We start from the raw sequence: 18451 nt of genomic DNA on the forward strand, positions 1-18451 counted from the left end.
TATTTCGTGGTTTATTAAGTTTTCAAATTTATATTGACTTTTTGATCACCCGATATATAGAATATAAGTAGCTAATAATTTTGATATTTCTCCTCCAGTGTGCTGAAGACAGATTACTTTGCACTGAACAACTTTGGTGGGACTGGAATACCTAGCTAGAATTGGCACTAGCTTTAAGCTTTTGTGATTTTATGCATCGACCTCCACAGACATATACTTATCATCTTTAAGTTTTGACTGAACTTCATTCATTGCATATGGCAATGAAATGTTCACTAAAATTGACTCGCATTTTGTGCTAGGACAAGTGAATTTCTTCTCAAGTGGGCCTCTGATGAGAAGAGATGTGCAGTCCATTGAACAGAATGAATGAGTGTGTCTTGCAGTAGGGAACACACATGGCAGTTCTTCTACAGCAATACGTCTATCTTCCTCTGGTTGCAGTTTATTTGTACCTACAAAGAAACTTACACTGCTAGCAGTTTTCGCAGCAACTGCCAACAGGTGTTTCTTTTGCTTTATGTGCTGCATTATATTGGCACATCCTCCATGTTCGGTGGAAAAAATTAAACTATACAATATACATTCTACCTCTATACTCGTGGTTTCCATCAAGAAAGGGATCTCTTCTTTCATTGTATTTGAGAAAGAACAATTTCTTTTCCCCAGATTAATGGGCACAACTTAGTTTCACACACACCAAACAGCAGTCAGTGGGGTGCACCAAAGCTGCCGAACCCAGTGCTGAAACTGCTACCTACTTCTCATTGTTGTCTGTAACAATCCAAAGACATCGTGTCAGTTGCATCTACTGCAAATTTATGTCATGTAACAGTGAACAGTTAATTCATAACTACAAATGGAGTTGAACATTGATAATCCTACAACATTCTTTAACGAAAACTTGTTATTTCCGTCTGTCATTTCTGCAGCAGTAAATAATCGATATAAATTGTGAAGCTCATGCATAAGTCACTGGCAGTGAGCATGAGGATGTAAAATCTTCTGTTCGCACCTCTCTTCATCCCGTGACCAAAATAAGCTTCTTTATTTCACTTTTGCATACAAGACAAAGTAAGACTCACGAAAATATTAAAAAACTATGTCTGTGATACTAAATTGACATAAAAATTAATAAAAACACAAAATGAAGCAAGAAAGATAAGGTTAATGCTGATTATGAACAAACAGGACATTTGGCATGCTGTTCAATATTTTGTGGGACAATGGAACACAGATTGAGGAGGAGGGGGGGGGGGGGGGGGGGGAAGGACAGTCCTGTTAAAAATGTGTTGTCTGGTCACCCTAGCTTACCCCCAAAGTAATTACTGCCTGACATTAAGGAATATGTGTACCAAGTTTGATTTAAATCTGTCCGATGGTTTAGGAGATGATGTGGGACATGCACACATACATACATACACTTTTGTAATATGTATGGATACAAATTAATAATTATAAGAACAACAGAGAGTAATAAGATTCATCTTATTAGTAAACAAATTATTTTCTTTTGTGTAAATGTTATGTAAAAAATATGGAAGATAAAGAGAATATTATTACAAGTTGTAGCATAAATGTTATATAATTTCGTTTTAAATTACGGTTATCAGAATTATTTAATTCATACCAAATAAATGCAGAACTCAAGTTTATATTGTTCATGTTGATGATTAATTTATATAGAGTTTTATTTTCTACTGCTGTTTTCGATACCCACGGTATTCGTAGGTGCAGGTAAGGTGTTGGACCTGATTACATCACAAGCTGACAAATAGCCAGCTGCAGGATGAAAAAATTCGAAACTGAACTTCATTATCAATAAACACAGGCATGGATGTTTGTGGCTGGAGGTAAAATGTTAATCAGATTCCCCAAAGTTGCTTCTTTCTCATGTAAATAATTTTCCACTGAATTCACGGTAGTGGGCCGATTCAGTTTCACTGAAATTGTAACTTCGAACATTGTGTTTTCTAGGGATCTTTAATGCACCTGTGCATTGAAACAGTGGAAATTTGAGGAATAGTAGTAGTAGTAGTAGTGTGGTATTCTGTCTTACAGCAGGTCTTGTCATGGGTTAAGCCTTTTCTACTTTTGTCTGTCCATAGCCAGTCTTTTCATTTGTCCAGCATTTGATATCTTCTTTTTCCTCTTCCTCTTTTTCCTTCCACCATTCCTTCTATTCCTTCCTCCAATAAACAATCACTCTTCAAACAATGTCCAGTCCAGCTGGGTGGCGGTGTCTTCAAACTGCGACGTTTCGGTGAAGATGACGAGTATGTCACTCGTCGAAACGTCGCAGTTTGAAGACACCGCCACCCGGCTGGAAGCCCGAGAACTCTTCGCCAGCTGTATACGCCGGGAAAGCGTACATTCACGATGTCCAGTCCAGTTCTGTTTTCTCTTTCTGATAACTTTCAGCATGTTTCTATCTTCTCCAACCCTTCTTAATACTACTACATTCATTACTCGGTCTTCCCACTTCACTTTTTCCATTCTTCTCCATATCTACATCTCTAGTGCCTCCAGTCTTCTTTCATCTTCCTTCCTCAATGTCCAGGTCTCTGCACCATACGGTGCAATGCTCCAGATGTAACATTTGGCAAGTCTTTTCCTCAGATCTTTGTTTAGTGGTCCGCAAAGTAATTTCTGTTTCCTCTTGAATCCTTCTTTCGCCATTGCAATTCTTTTTCTAATTTCCGTCGAGCAATACGTATCGTCCATTATTACACTTCCCAAGTAATTGAAGTTATTCACTTGCTCTGTTCCCTCCCCCCTATTTTCATATGGCATTTAAATATTCTTCTAATATTGTGTTTAGGTCATCTAACATTTGTTCCATCTCTCTTGTACTCTCTACCATTACAACCACGTCGTCTGCAAATCTTATACAATCTACTCTCCGACCCCTATACAAACTCCTCTCCTTCCGTCAAAACTTGTATATAAATATGAAATACAAACTTTCCGAAAGTTGCAATATCGTGTACCACTACTTTGGTTTCCTTCACTCAGCCAATCACAGCACAGAACTCGTATTGCACAAATGTTTCTGGTGGGGAAACAGAACACTGACAATATTTATTTCAAAATATAATAATTATTACACTGGTGTGCAAATCTTAAAGGACAAAAGTAGCTGCCAAATAAACATAGCTTGATGAAACTTGGATTGTACGTAGAAAGAATTACTACAGTGCAATGCAAAAGGTAACTGACAGAAATACACAATGAGACAAACAGACATTACACTTTTATTCAAAGACAGTAGTTACACTGAAATCACTGTGATTTATGATGGTCTCCTGGTCATTACAAAACATAGGACACGATCCTTACTAGGGTGTGTGATCACCACAGATGGCAGTGCACGATATGCAACGGGCACTCCTGCTGGCCAGAAGGTTGGTAAGGAGTTGGTGTGGGAGGGCGTTCTGTTCCCCCACCAGAACAGTTGACAAGTGCTGGGTGGTTGTTGATGCATGTGGATACGCTGCAACACATCTCCCCAATGTATCTCATTGGGGCAATGGGCTGGCCAGTCCATTTGCCAAACATCCTCTCATTCTGAGAGCTCCTATACCTGCGCCGTTCGACGCGGTCGCGTATTATCGTCCGTAAAAGTAGAGTCGTAGCCGAACGGAAGCCTGGAAAAAGGCACACGGTGAAGGGGGACAGTGTCACAGTAACATCGACTGGTGAGTTTACCATGTTCAGATATTTGAACCTAATGCGACATTATTGTTCTCCACACAGTAATACTTGGCAACGGCCTTGCTGCAGTGGATACACCGGTTCCCGTGAGATCACCGAAGTTAAGCGCTGTCGGGCATGGCCGGTACTTGGATGGGTGACCATCCAGCCGCCATGTGCTCTTGCCATTTTTCGGGGTGCACTCAGCCTCGTGATGCCAATTGAGGAGCTATTCGACCGAATAGTAGTGGCTCCGGTCAAAGAAAACCATCATAACGACCGGGAGAGCTGTGTGCTGACCACATGCCCCTCCTATCCGCATCCTCAACTGACGATGACACGGCGGTCGGATGGTCCCGATGGGCCACTTGTGACCTGAAGACGGAGTGCCGCACTGTAATACTTAGATTATCAAAACAATCATTTTCAGTAACGTTCCTGGGTACATTAAGTGTTGTCAGCTCTTGCAGCATGAGGGTATATCATTTTTACATTACTGGATAGGCATGATTCATTGTAAATGTTTCCAGTCTTCCAGAATGCCCTAGTCATCTTTTGATTTTTCTGTTCACGAGGTCCTTCCTGAGTGCCATTTGCCTGTATCATCTCTCAGAGATACTTTTATTTGTGAATGCTCTGGATTTGGCATATTTTGTCACGGTCTTTACAGTTTGACAGGTATCCTGTTTTCTTGAAGGTGATCAGTAGTCTTGTATTTTCAAACTTCACTTTCAGGACCTCATTTTACATTATTGCAGTTTCTGTGTCATCAGTGACCATTGTGAGATCGTCTGTGACTGCCACACGGCCACTATCTATTCCTTCAGTTTTGTTTCCTAGCCAGATTGGTTTATTAGTTCTCTGGATCTTCAGTTATTTTCTCATTGACAGGCATATCTGTCTAATAGCACGTTGAATAACAGTGATGAAACACCATTGCTCTGTCGCACCCCTGCTCTAATCTCAAAAGACTATATCATACTCTCGTGAATTTAATTTTGGATTTAGTGTTCCTTAGGGTCTGATAATGCTCACTGCCCCTCTTTCAGTCCTTTGACTATTATTATTGTACATCATTGTCACTGTATATTAGGTTGGTGCACAAGTTCATAGTGCTTTTGTTTTGCATATCCGCATTCCGGTTGCTACGAGTTTCTAGTCAACAACTGGGATGTCTTACAGATGCAGTCAGAGAATAACGACCAGGAAGACTCTGTGAAGTCATTAGTTCACTGTTGCTATTTGAGTTTATATTTTGTCATTTGGAGATAGTGGGCCAAGCTTGGACGCTAGAAAATGGAGTGTCAAGTGGAGAAATCAGAAGATTTCTGACATATTCTTCTGTTTGAGTTCAACAAAGAGGTGATGGCAGCAGAGGCAGCGAGAAACAGTTGTTCCATAAATGGGGATAGTGCCACTAGATGGAGCACTGTGATAAAATGGTTTTCTTGTTTTGAGAAGGTTCGTTCTGACATTAGTGACTCTTCAGGTGCAGCAAGGCCTTCAGGGTTAATCCACAATGATCTGCATCAATGTATTTGAGACTGGTACATTTGATGCACTGTGATCATTCCACCATCTTCTGAAATTTGCATTCAATAGGGAAGATTCAAAAATTGGGTGTATAGGTACCACATGCTTTAAGCCAAAATCACAAATTTCAGCAGCTGGTCATATGTGCATCTGTGCTTGCACATCACCAGTTGGCTTCTGTACAACACAGACCAATCCTACCCTGTATCATAACTGGTGACGAGAAATGGTGTCTGTATGCTAGTACAAGGAAAAGAAAGGCAGCAATTCCTTGTGCAAAGATCTGGGGGCATCCACATGAGATAGTGTTATACACTATGTGATCAAAAGTATCTGGACACCCCCAGGTTTTTCATATTAGGTGCGTTGTGCTGCCACCTACTGCCAGGTACTCCACACCAGCGACCTCAGTAGTCATTAGACATCGTGAGAGAGCAAAATGGGGCACTCCACAGAACTCACGAAACTTTGAACGTGGTCAGGTGAGTGGGTGTCACTTGGGTCATACGTCTGTAAGCAAGATTTCCACACTCCTAAACATCCCTAGGTCCAGTGTTTCCGATGTGATAGTGAAGTGGAAATGTCAAGGGACACGTACAGCACAAAAGTGTACAGGCTGACCTCGTCTGTTGACTGAGAGAGACCGCCGACAGTTGACGGGGCCATAATGTGTAATAGGCAGACCTTTATCCAGACCATCACACAGGAATTCCAAATTGCATCAGGATCCACTGCAAGTGCTAAGACAATTAGGCGGGAGGTGGGAAAACGTGGATTTTGTGGTCGAGTGGCTGCTCGTAAGCCACACATCATACGGGTAAATGCCAAACGACACCTCGCTTTGTGTCAGGAGCATAAACATTGGACAATTGAACAGTGGAAAAATGTTGTTTGGAGTGACGAATCACGGTACACAATGTGGTGATCCATTGGCATGGTATGGGTATGGCAAATGCCCGGTGAACTTTATCTGCCACTGGGTGTAGTGCCAACAGTAAAATTTGGAAGCAGTTGTGTTATGGTGTGGTCGTGTTTTTCGTGGAAGGGCCTTGCACCCCTTGTTGTTTTGCATGGGAATATCACACCACAGACCTACACTGATGTCTTAAGCATTTTCTTGCTTCCCACTGTGGAAGAGCAATTCGGGGATGGCGATTGCATCTTCCAACACCATTGAGCACCTGTTCATAATGCACAGCCTGTGGGGGATTGGATGCACAACAATAACATCCCTGTAATGGACTGGCCTATACAGAGTCCTGGCCTGAATCAATAGAACACATTTGGGATGTTTTCGAACGCCGACTTCGAGCCAGGCCACATCGACCGACATTGATACCTCTCCTCAGTACAGCACTCTGTGAAGAATGGGCTGCCATTCCCCACGAAACCTTCCAGCACCAGATTGAACGTATGCCTGTGAGAGTGGAAGCTGTCATCAAGGCTAAGGGTGGGCCAACACCATAATGAATTCCAGCATTACCGATGGAGGGCGCCACGAACTTGTAAGCCATTTTCAGCCAGGTGTCCGGATACTTTTGATCACATAGTGTACGTCTGGCAGAACAGTGATGGTGTGGCATACTATGAATTGCTTCCCCAAGGTGTAACTGCTACTGCTGATGTTTACTGTCAACAAATGAGACACCTTTTAGATGCAATGCAAGAACAGCGACCAGGAATACTGCGTGAATTGATGCTACTCCATGATATGCTACACGCATTCTGCTAGACTGACAGAAAACATAATACTAAATGATTAATGGAAAATCTCATATAAAGATGTGAAACAAATACTAACAAAGAGATAGAGGGGCTGGCCAGTACTTACCTCAGCTCAGTACAGCCGATAGATACACATAAAACAGAACCGAAAATTTACATTCCTAGCTTTCGGAACAAATGTTCCTTCATCAGTGAGGAGAGAGGGGAAAGAAAGGGAAGAAGGGAAAGGAGATTCAGTTACTCACAACCCAGGCTATGAAGCAACAGGGAAAGGAAAATAGGGAGCGTAGCAAGGATGGAGGCATGGTTGTCAGAGGGAAGCCAAAGATATTCTACTGTAAGTACTGTGCCAGCTTCAAACCAAAGAGGATGCATACAGAAGTAAAGAGGTATATAGTATAAAGATAAAGATATAAAGATAGTTGTGTTTATCTTTATACTATATACCTCTTTACTTCTGTATGCATCCTCTTTGGTTTGAAGCTGGCACAGTACTTACAGTAGAATATCTTTGGCTTCCCTCTGACAACCATGCCTCCATCCTTGCTACGCTCCCTATTTTCCTTTCCCTGTTGCTTCATAGCCTGGGTTGTGAGTAACTGAATCTCCTTTCCCTTCTTCCCTTTCTTTCCCCTCTCTCCTCCCTGATGAAGGAACATTTGTTCCGAAAGCTAGGAATGTAAATTTTCGGTTCTGTTTTATGTGTATCTATCGGCTGTACTGAGCTGAGGTAAGTACTGGCCAGCCCCTCTATCTCTTTGTTAGAAAACATAATACAGAAGTTGGGATGGGATGTCATTGTACATTCACAGTATTTGCTTATCTTACACCCTCAGATTTTTACCTTTTGCACTCCCTATTGAACAACATTCAAGGAACTTCCTTTCCAGATGAAAATATGCTCCAAGCACGGCTCAGCGAGTTCTTTTCCTCAAAACCACGTATTTCTACAGTAGCTGAATTGAAAAGTTGTCCCAGCATTAACAGACCGTTGTAAATAGTGAAGGAGAATATTTTATTGATGAGTAAAGTCTCTGTTGTGTGTATCTGTTGTGTTAATTAAACTTAAGGAAAAATGCCATGAACTTATGCACAATCCTAATATTTTTTTTTTTACTTCCTTTGTACGATTTAATTACTTTCTTTATTGCTTTTTAATTTGTCAGCATCAACCTCCACCCCACCCTCACCCTCTCATCCCTTTAGTTTCCTACCATCTACTTCCCGTCCAAGTTCTTAATTACACTACTCGTTTCATTTCTCTTGCTGCTGATGCAGCTGTCCTTATCATCTTCACACTGGCATCGTGCTTACAAATGTGCTATCTTTGACCTCCAGTGCTCTCTAGTACCTATCCAACATGGCTCCACCTCGTCCTAGCTACTCTCATTCTGGGGTCTGAGTGACCTGCTGTTCCTGTGAATCTTTCCCATCCTGACATTACTACATAGGCCTCTGTAACAGGTGCCATAATAATTAAAATCCTTCTCGATTTTGTATCGCATACTTTACACTAAGGTAACAAAAGTCTGCATGAAATAACCACAGAAATCAATGTGGGATGTACGATGAACATATCCATTAGGACATTGTGGCAAAATTCGGCACTGACGGTCTGCGGCAGCAGACAACCGACACGAGTGCCTTTGCTAACGCCACATCATCGCCTACAGTGACTCTCCGTATCCGTTGGACCCTAGATGACTGGAAAGCCGTGGCCTGGTCTGATGTCCTGATTTCAGTTCATAAAAGATATCTGTTGGGTTAGAGTGTGACACAGACCCAATGAAGTCATGGACCCAAGTTGTCAACAGTGCAAACTGGTGGTGGCACCATAACAGTGTGGGCTGCGTCTGCTTGTAATGGACTAGGTCCTCTGCTCCAACTGAACTAATCATTGACTGGAGAAGGTTATGTTCGGCTACTTGGAAACCGTTTGCAGCCATTTATGAACTTCACGATTTGAAACAAGGATGGAATTCTTATGGATGTCACCGTGTCACAATTACGAGGGCAGTTCAATAAGTAATGCAACACTTTTTTTTCTCGGCCAATTTTGGTTGAAAAAACCGGAAATTTCTTGTGGAATAGTTTCAAACATTCCCGCTTCGTCTCGTATAGTTTCATTGACTTCCGACTGGTGGCAGCGCTGTACGGAGCTGTTAAAATGGCGTCTGTAACGGATGTGTGTTGCAAACAACGGGCAGTGATCGAGTTTCTTTTGGCGGAAAACCAGGGCATCTCAGATATTCATAGGCGCTTGCAGAATGTCTGCGGTGATCTGGCAGTGGACAAAAGCACGGTGAGTCGTTGGGCAAAGCATGTGTCATCATCGCCGCAAGGTCAAGCAAGACTGTCTGATCTCCCGCGTGCGGGCCGGCCGTGCACAGCTGTAACTCCTGCAATGGCGGAGCGTGCGAACACACTCGTTCGAGATGATCGACGGATCACCATCAAACAACTCAGTGCTCAACTTGACATCTCTGTTGGTAGTGCTGTCATAATTGTTCACCAGTTGGGATATTCAAAGGTTTGATCCCGCTGGGTCCCTCGTTGTCTAACCGAACACCATAAAGAGCAAAGGAGAACCATCTGTGCGGAATTGCTTGGTCCTCATGTGGCTGAGGGTGACAATTTCTTGTCAAAGATTGTTACAGGCGATGAAACATGGGTTCATCACTTCGAACCTGAAACAAAACGGCAATCAATGGAGTGGCGCCACACCCACTCCCCTACCAAGAAAAAGTTTAAAGCCATACCCTCAGCTGGTAAAGTCACGGTTACAGTCTTCTGGGACGCTGAAGGGGTTATTCTGTTCGATGTCCTTCCCCACGGTCAAACGATCAACTCTGAAGTGTAGTGTGCTACTCTTCAGAAATTGAAGAAACGACTTCAGCGTGTTCGTAGGCACAAAAATCTGAACGAATTTCTCCTTCTTCACGACAACGCAAGACCTCACACAAGTCTTCGCACCCGAGAGGAGCTCACAAAACTTCAGTGGACTGTTCTTCCTCAGGCACCCTACAGCCCCGATCTCGCACCGTCGGATTTCCATATGTTCGGCCCAATGAAGGACGCAATCCGTGGGAGGCACTACGCGGATGATGAAGAAGTTATTGATGCAGTATGACGTTGGCTCCGACATCGACCAGTGGAATGGTACCGTGCAGGCATACAGGCCCTCATTTCAAGGTGGCGTAAGGCCGTAGCATTGAATGGAGATTACGTTGAAAATAGTGTTGTGTAGCTAAAAGATTGGGGAATAACCTGGTGTATTTCAATGCTGAATAAAACAACCCCTGTTTCAGAAAAAAAAATGTGTTGCATTACTTATTGAAATGCCCTCGTATTTTAAAGAATATTCTGGACAACTTGAGTGAGCGGTTTGAGCACCCACATTGCCCAACATGAATCCCATTGAGCATTTGTGGTACTTATTCGAGAGGTCAGTTCGTGCACAAAACCCTGCGCTGGCAACACCTTCTCAATTACTGACAGCTATAGAGGTAGCATTGCTCACTGTTTTTGCAGGGGCTTCCAACAACTTGTTGAGACTGTGCCATGTCAGGTTGCTGCATTATGCCGGGTAGGAGGAGGCCTGAAACAATATTAGGAGGTACCTCACGACTTTTGTCACTCATTGTAAAACCGATGTTTTGACCATGTTACAATGGCCCTCTTTGGGGTTGCCTGAGAGGGGCTATTGTACAAGGGCTATTCAGAAAGTAGGGAACGTTTTGGTATTAAAAAAAAAACTGAGTACAAGAAATACATTTTATTATACACATCTGAAAGAGCAACTAACATACTACTTTTCCACATAGTTACCAAACACATTGAGCCATTCATCATAGCGGTGGACGATCTTTGAAAGACCTTTGTCATAAAATTCTGCCACCTGAGACTTCGCCAGTCACGCCTGCCTGGAGTTCCGCATCGTCATCAAAACGCTGCGTTGCAAGCCAGTTCTTCATCTTGAGAAACAAGTGGAAGTTACTTGGTGCAAGATTGGGGCTGTAGAGCGGATGAGGGAAAATTTCCCATTTGAATGAATTAAGAAGTTCTTCAGTGCAGTTTGCCATATGAGGTCGGGCATTGTCGTGCAAAAACAAAATTTTGGATGTCAGCTTTCCTCGGCGTTTGTTTTGAACTGCTCTTCTAAGGCTGTGCAAATTTTGACAGTACCGGGCAGAATTTATGGTTGCTCCACATTCGAGAAAACCAATAAGAAGCACACATTGCCTATCCCAAAACATTGTCGCCATTAACTTCGTTGCTGATAAGGTTTGCAAACATTTTCTTGGTTTTTGTGGGGACCTTGTGTGCCCCCATTATGGACTGTAATTTTGTCTCACAGTTGACATGTTTCACCCAAGTCTCATCACCTGTTACAATTTGATCCAGTAATGAATCACTATGTTTGTGGTAGGCCTCCAGAAATGTCAACATTGGAACCATTCACTATTCTTTATGGTACTCTGTAACTGTTTTGGGCACCCATCGTGCACAAAATTTGTGGTAGCCCAACTTTCGAGTGACAATTTCAAACAACAAAGTGCGTGAAACTTGTGGAAAAGAAAGCGAAAGCTCCGTTATTGTGAAGCGACGGTTTTCATGAATTATCTCATCAGCATTAGCAACGAGATCATCAGTCACAGTGATCGGGCGTCCACTCTTCTCTTCATCATGAATATTGCTCCAGCCATTTTTAAACCAAATGCACCATTTCTGGACGGAACATTCACTCATTACGTTGTTTCCTTACACTTTGAACAGTTCACAATAATTTTCTATAGGTTTTAGGTTTTTTGCTAACAAAAACCATATCACAAACCGCACCTTACAACTGGCAGGATTTTCGATTGCAGCGCACATTTCAAATTGGAATATCGAAAAAACCAGACGCACAGAGTCGTTCCCACTGTTACGGATGGATACCAACTGAGCTACCAAGCACACATATACCAAAATAAACGTGATTGGCATGCGCCTAGCAGCGTCAGATGGAAATGTTCCCTACTTTCTGAATAGCCCTCGTAATTGAGGGTAAACATCAGTTTTGAAGTATTTTATATTGCGATGTGGTACAACACCCAGAAGAACTTGGATCATCACTTGCCCAACCTTTTTCTCACCCCTCCCTGAGGAAGGAACTAGTAGTTCACAATATTAGGATAGTTTCTTGCACTTTTATGTTTGTTTTACCATCAGGGCTAAGAATTTTGCCTCCTGAATGAAAGTGATTACTGACTAGCAATTCTGTCTCATAATGTATTGTTTTACATTTTTGTTACAGACTCAAAATATCCTACTGTGACTGTCTTCGTGGAGATGCAATTCGCTACATATCTGCACTGCCAGCATTGCGATCATTGGAATTCAGAGCAATAAAATTTCAGAAACTAGAGCCAGGTGTAGAATGCTTCCTTGATATGTCCGGGCTTTGCCGCCTTCACCTTGCTGACAGCGTATGTTGGTCTATACCATTTGGCAAATTTCCTGGACGACTCATTAATCTAAGGTAATTTAAAAATTGCAATCTCTCTCTCTCTCATATCTGCATTTAGTCTTTAACCACAAGTGTTTTCAATCAGTCTTTAGCCACAAGTGTTTTTCTTTAGCCACAAGTGTTTTTCTTTAGCCACAAGTGTTTTTCTTTAGCCACAAGTGTTTTTCTTTAGCCACAAGTGTTTTTCTTTAGCCACAAGTGTTTTCCCAGAGGCCTGCAAACAGGGACTTGTTGGGTGACTGCCTGAAAAGGACATTGCCATAGCAGTCTCTGATTCCTAAATTACTCTATCTGCAGTCTTCATGCACTGTCCAAAGTCTTAGAGTATATAAAGCCCACAACCAACTAACGAAGCACTTAACTATAAACAACCTACTTGATGAATACCATTCAGGCTTCCATAAACGTTGCAGTACAACATCTGCTGCAATAAAGGTGGCTGATGACATGGAGCTTTCCATGGATGTAGAAGAGTCGGCTGTCGTGCTATATCGTGACGTCCGTTGTGCTGTTGTATTGTAAGGTGCCAGGTATACCGCTTGTGTATGTATACGTGTATGTCGTTGTTGTCGTCTCTTCTTTCCTCGTCGATATCAGAGCATGAGAAATGTTTATGTTAGTGTTTACGTATTTGTTGTCAACAACACACAACTACACGGCTACAGTATCACCTGATTCCGGAATAGCTAGCTTAATATAGTTGGTGGGTTTCAATGCAGCGTTATTTAAGTGTGATATTATTCTTCATTTTAGGAATCAGCTACTCTTAATCAGGCCGAAAACTCAGCTTGTAACAAGAGCACTTACGACCAGTCTGCCACAATATTAATAATATGTAAGGCTCTACACCACTATAAGAAAATATCACTGTTCATGAAATAACAAAATATAAGAATAAACTACTTTATATTTTTCCTTTTATTTAATCGAATGCTTTCAAAAAACTAATTTCACGCCCGCAAATCATCCACACCTCGATATAGAGTGTAAACGTGTGCACAAAAAATAGTACACTGTTTCTGCTGATAACCACATATGTGCTTTTGGGTTGCTAGGCTACTTCGATCAACAGGATTTATATTGGATTTTGAAAATGATATTTCTATTCAAACTTACATCCTCCACAATGGCTCATCAAATATTCTACCCTTTCGCGATAATTAAGAACTCGCGTAAATTGTATTTTCGCAAGTTTAAAGCAAACCATCGGCAGCGCGAAAGCAGTCTTGATACCGCGACACACTTGTGACGCTTACTAGCCTGTCACAAAATTGACCTGCATACATCTACAACCAATTTCAAGATCATAATTCACCTTACATGACTGTGTGCAATTGAACTTCGTCCGATCAATTACTTCTGGAATCGTAATCACTGATCCCAACACTGACCATCCATAAATGCACAATTAACACTCCCTTTTCTTTTTTTTTTAAAAAAAGAGTAAATGAATAACGTCACATCATCTACACAGTTATTAAAACATTATTCCAAATGATCTCAAACATTTATCGTCATTATATTTTAAAGATAATCAGAAAAAAATATTATTTATTATCAGAAGGTAACACATAACAGATCGCAAATAGTGCATAACTAAATGACAGCTTTGCATAGCATCGGGACTTAATCACGCAAAACTATATAAAGAAATCCCCCAAATCTCAATTTCTCCATACCAACTGACAGATACAAATAAGATATTCAAGACCTCATAGATCAATCCCAACCTGTAATGTTATAATGTGCTTCGTACACGCCATAAAGCCTTTGATCCTGTGAACTATGACATTTTACTTGTCAAACTTAGCAGCCTAAATTTCTTATCAATGCAATGCAGTGCAATGGTTTTGCTCATACCAGACATCATGCCAGCAATGTGTCATGCACGGCACCATAAAGTCACATTGGAGACACGTAGTTTCAGGCATCCCCCCAGCTTTTGGTATTAGGTCCTATACTCTTTTCACTGTACATAAATGATGTATTTGGCCTGCAAATACCACTGATAGCTTCCAGTTGTCTCTAGGTGCAAAACTGATAAACCTGAAGACAGAAACTGAGAATCTCAATACTGACCTGTGTGCAGTATCAAAATGGGCACAGGGCATAAGGTTAAAGCTCAACCCATCCAAAACCCAAGTGGTACCGGTTGGTCATTCTGGTCTTATAAACCTGACTTGGTAGAAGAGGGCCATTCTAATACGGTCGAAGCTTCAGTTTCACAGTTCATATTCCCTACCATCTTTAGTCCTAAGGGCCTTATTACACTAGGCCGCTAGGCAATGTAGTCAGCTGCGCCGCCAGTGATGCTACTGTTATTATACTAGGCCACTGGTGGCGCAAAAATCTCTTGCTGTTCAGGCTACTTTAGTAATCAGTTCTAGCCAGTTGAGCAGTCTGTTTTCCTTGCACTCATTTTTGTACACTGCTTTTTTACTTCATTATGTCTAATAAAATGCGGTGTGTCACTGTGCAAAAATGTGAAAGTGTACACATGACAAAAGGCGAAAACGTGAAGGTGGAAGGAGCACTGAAAGAGTGCCGGAAGTTATTGGACACAAAACTGAATACCAAAGATTTCATTTGTGCCGTTGAACAACAACCCACAATTTGGGACACAAGTTCTGAAGTTTACAGTAATAAGCGATTAAAACTAAATTCTTGGAATGAAGTTATTTGTACATTCCTACTGGGTTTTGAGCAGTGGTCCTTGGCTGAGAGGAATAACCTCAGTAAGAATTTAAATGTTTTATTTATTCTTAAGTCCTTGCAAGTATAAGGAAATAATTATGAATACAGATAAAAGAGAATACTTGTACTTCTACCTCTTTAAATCATAATCTTAATTCTTCTACCTTATGCTTAGGAGGACGTCCTTCGTTTTTTCTCAGTAGTAATAGGGGAAAAAATTCAAAATGTTATGAATATTTGAAATAGCAGCAGCTTCTTTATTGTTTGCTAAAATGCACGTGGATGTTGTTGTGAAACAAAATTAAAACACCAAGCTGACTATACCACTACATTTATGATAAATAGTAGGTACGTGTTCTTGCTTCAATGGTCGTGCTGTTGACTTCATTTATTTAGAGTCTGTTGATTTGCCAAAGTACAGCTCCTGCTTCACTGATAAAATAATCACAAAACTTCTTTATGAACTGTGTTTGATATGTGATATGTGAACTGTGATTGATATAAATCTTTGACTGACAAGGTATTTTCAGTTATCAAACTGTCATGTTCGCTGACAAAGTTAGGTATGCAAAACACAGTAACCTCTTATTATGCATTCTCACAAAAAAAGATAAGCATTTAATGGTTGATGGGAAATTCTCCATTTCTTGGCCAAGATACCAAATGTGCACTCTATATTCATTCATGCTATACTGAGATGGTAGTTGTGTACATGTTTTTTTATGGTCAAACATTGACCTGCATAAGGTCTAAGTAGTTCAGTAATCAAACGAAGACCTTCTTCTCCAACAGACACAAAGGGCATAGGCTCATTGAAACCCTGGAAAGAAGAATATTTAAGGAGTCCTCACCAATATTTTTCTTAAAAACACCATCCTTAAAGACTGTAGAATCAGCAGTCCTATCATATGCACCCTCATCTACGAAAACGAATTTGTAGTGGGCACCATGCATAGCTGGTAGCAAGATTGAGAAAAAGTTTTGTAATTATAATACAATGGACCGCTTCCAGTTGGCTCAATCACTCATATATGTTTTTGGCTCCAATGCAGTGCGAAAAGTTGGTATTTTTGTAAAAAGCAGAAGCTGTCTTCAGCTAAAAATATGTGGCGAGGTCTGGAAAGCATTCTCGTCTAACGTTGTACCAGATGGCATCTAAAACCTGTCTCACAAATACTGAGATTGTAGATTGGCTTATTTTGCACTGGTAATGAAGATCTTGCATCGAAGTTCCCTTTGGCAAATACCTGAAAGAAAATTAAAAAAGCTGTTGACTCAGTTTAACATACCTAATATATCAATGTAATATACAGTAGTTTAACTATACAGGGTGATAAAATTGCCTATTCTCTCTTCCCTCCTCCCCCCCCCCCCCCTGCCCTCTTGTAATGTACAGTGGTTTAATTATACAGGGTGATAAAAATGCCTATTCTCCCCCCCCCCCCCGTCTCTCTCTCTCTCTCTCTCTCTCTCTCACCCCTCTCCCCCCCCCCCCCCGCTCTCCCTCCCCCTCCCCCCTTCACCCACCCCCCCATCCACTCATGTAACACGAGAGAACTTCTTTGGGTAAAGGGTGTCAAAAGTACTTCAACTGCAACCAGGAGAAAACAGTTCACTTATTTTGAACATCTACCGTATTCACTCGAATCTAAGCCGCACATGAAAAATGAGACTCGAAATCAAGGAATAAAATTTTTCCCGAATCTAAGCCGCACCTGAAATTTGAGACTCGAAATTCTAGGCGAGAGAAAAGTTTTAGACCCCACCGCCAAATCGAAACAAAGTTGGTCCATTGTAATATGAGACACAATTTAGGTTGAATGAATGACGATACAGCTACAGTAGTTTGGTTCGAGTCGTAAGCTTAGCAGTTAAGCTTTACCAGGTAGCCATTGTTATGTGTCAGGCACCCCGTCCGTATTTATACGGGTACCCATCCTTTTTCACGTGCTTCGTCTGGTTTGAATTGATTGCTTATTTTTCTTTGATCTGATAAGTGCCGTTCTCTTTGTTACAGATGTTTACGCCACTCTAAGCTGAAAATGCATTACTGTACTGTGTCATGCATTGTTTGTAGCATTCTAATGATGAGTGTTTACGACCTGTCACCGCTCGCGACATGGCTTGCTTTTGTGCGCGGTACTGCCGCTTACAATAAAAAAAAAGAGAGGAATCGTCTCATTAGCAAAACAATGGCATGAGACTGCTATTTGTTGTTATTTACACTGCTACTTTCTTTGATAATGATCAACAAGAACCAAATAATAGACTGTGTATGATAGAAGGTGTTCTGAATGAGAGTTCAGCGACAATTTTTCTCCATTTGAAAATCTTTGCAGACGCCTCTTTAGTACATTACATTCTGCACAGAAATTAGAGTCATCTTAGATTTAAAAATCTAGTCAACTGCCGTGCTTCATTTCTGGCTGTATCACTATTAGACATAAGAATAATACGAATATAAACATGACATGATATGTATAGTCTTCCGCGTTTGCTGTTGTCTCACTCTAGTTTCGTAGTTTATTAGGCAGACAGGATTTAAATGAGATAGCAGCAAACATGAAAGAATACATGGCAAAATGTTTATATTCGTATTATTCTTATGGTGAAGAGAATACTGCATGTGATTCACAATTCATAAAAGTTCCTGTTAGCAATCGTGGCTTCTCACAGGTGGGAAAAAATTCAGAACGTAGAGTTGGCCACATTGACAAACATCCCAAACAGTCTTGCCAGTCGGATTTTCATAGTACCTTGATATGCTGCTACATTCGAAGATGAACAATATGGAATTTGTATTTACTTCATTGGATAATGTATGAAAATGCAGCGGTCGAAACTCAGGGTGGAGAAAAAAAAGCTCGTCTTCCACCTTTTTTTTTTTAAATTTATTTACTGATGCAGAGGTTTTTGCACCAGTATTTATCTTTGTGCCTGGAAAGCATGCCTGTGTAGCGCTACATATATTTGATGGCAGAAGTTAGTTGTGGCGGCACCTACCAACATTTTTCAGAACTTCTGCTTACTTTGCACTCAATTCTAAGCCGCAGGCAGTTCTTTTGGATTACAAAAACTGGAAAAAAAGTGCGGCTTAGATTTGAGTAAATACGGTACATGTTCTAGAAACTGCAGTGAAAAAAATCCACTACAAATGTGGATGAAGAAGACATCATAATGAAGAAGAAAATAAAACATTTTTTTTTTTTTTTTGTTTTTTTTTTTTTTTTTGTAATGGACTTACATCTAGGATCTTTCAGCACAAATCTAAAAAAACAACGAGCAATGACTATGAGC

At 41.0% G+C, this 18451-nt stretch overlaps 1 protein-coding gene across 3 annotated transcripts in view; it reads left to right on the top strand.

The window, feature by feature from the left end:
- The window catches only part of LOC126109710 (uncharacterized), a 268071-nt gene that overhangs the window by 225834 nt on the left and 23786 nt on the right, over positions 1–18451 (top strand). For all 3 annotated transcript variants that reach the window (XM_049914765.1, XM_049914763.1, XM_049914764.1), the window contains exon 7: positions 12248–12472. In XM_049914765.1, the coding sequence (XP_049770722.1) occupies positions 12248–12472 (225 nt within the window). The remainder of the gene's footprint in view (positions 1–12247; positions 12473–18451) is intronic.

This window comes from Schistocerca cancellata, chromosome 12 (genome assembly GCF_023864275.1).
Source record: "Schistocerca cancellata isolate TAMUIC-IGC-003103 chromosome 12, iqSchCanc2.1, whole genome shotgun sequence".
NCBI classification, from domain to species: Eukaryota; Metazoa; Arthropoda; class Insecta; order Orthoptera; family Acrididae; genus Schistocerca; species Schistocerca cancellata.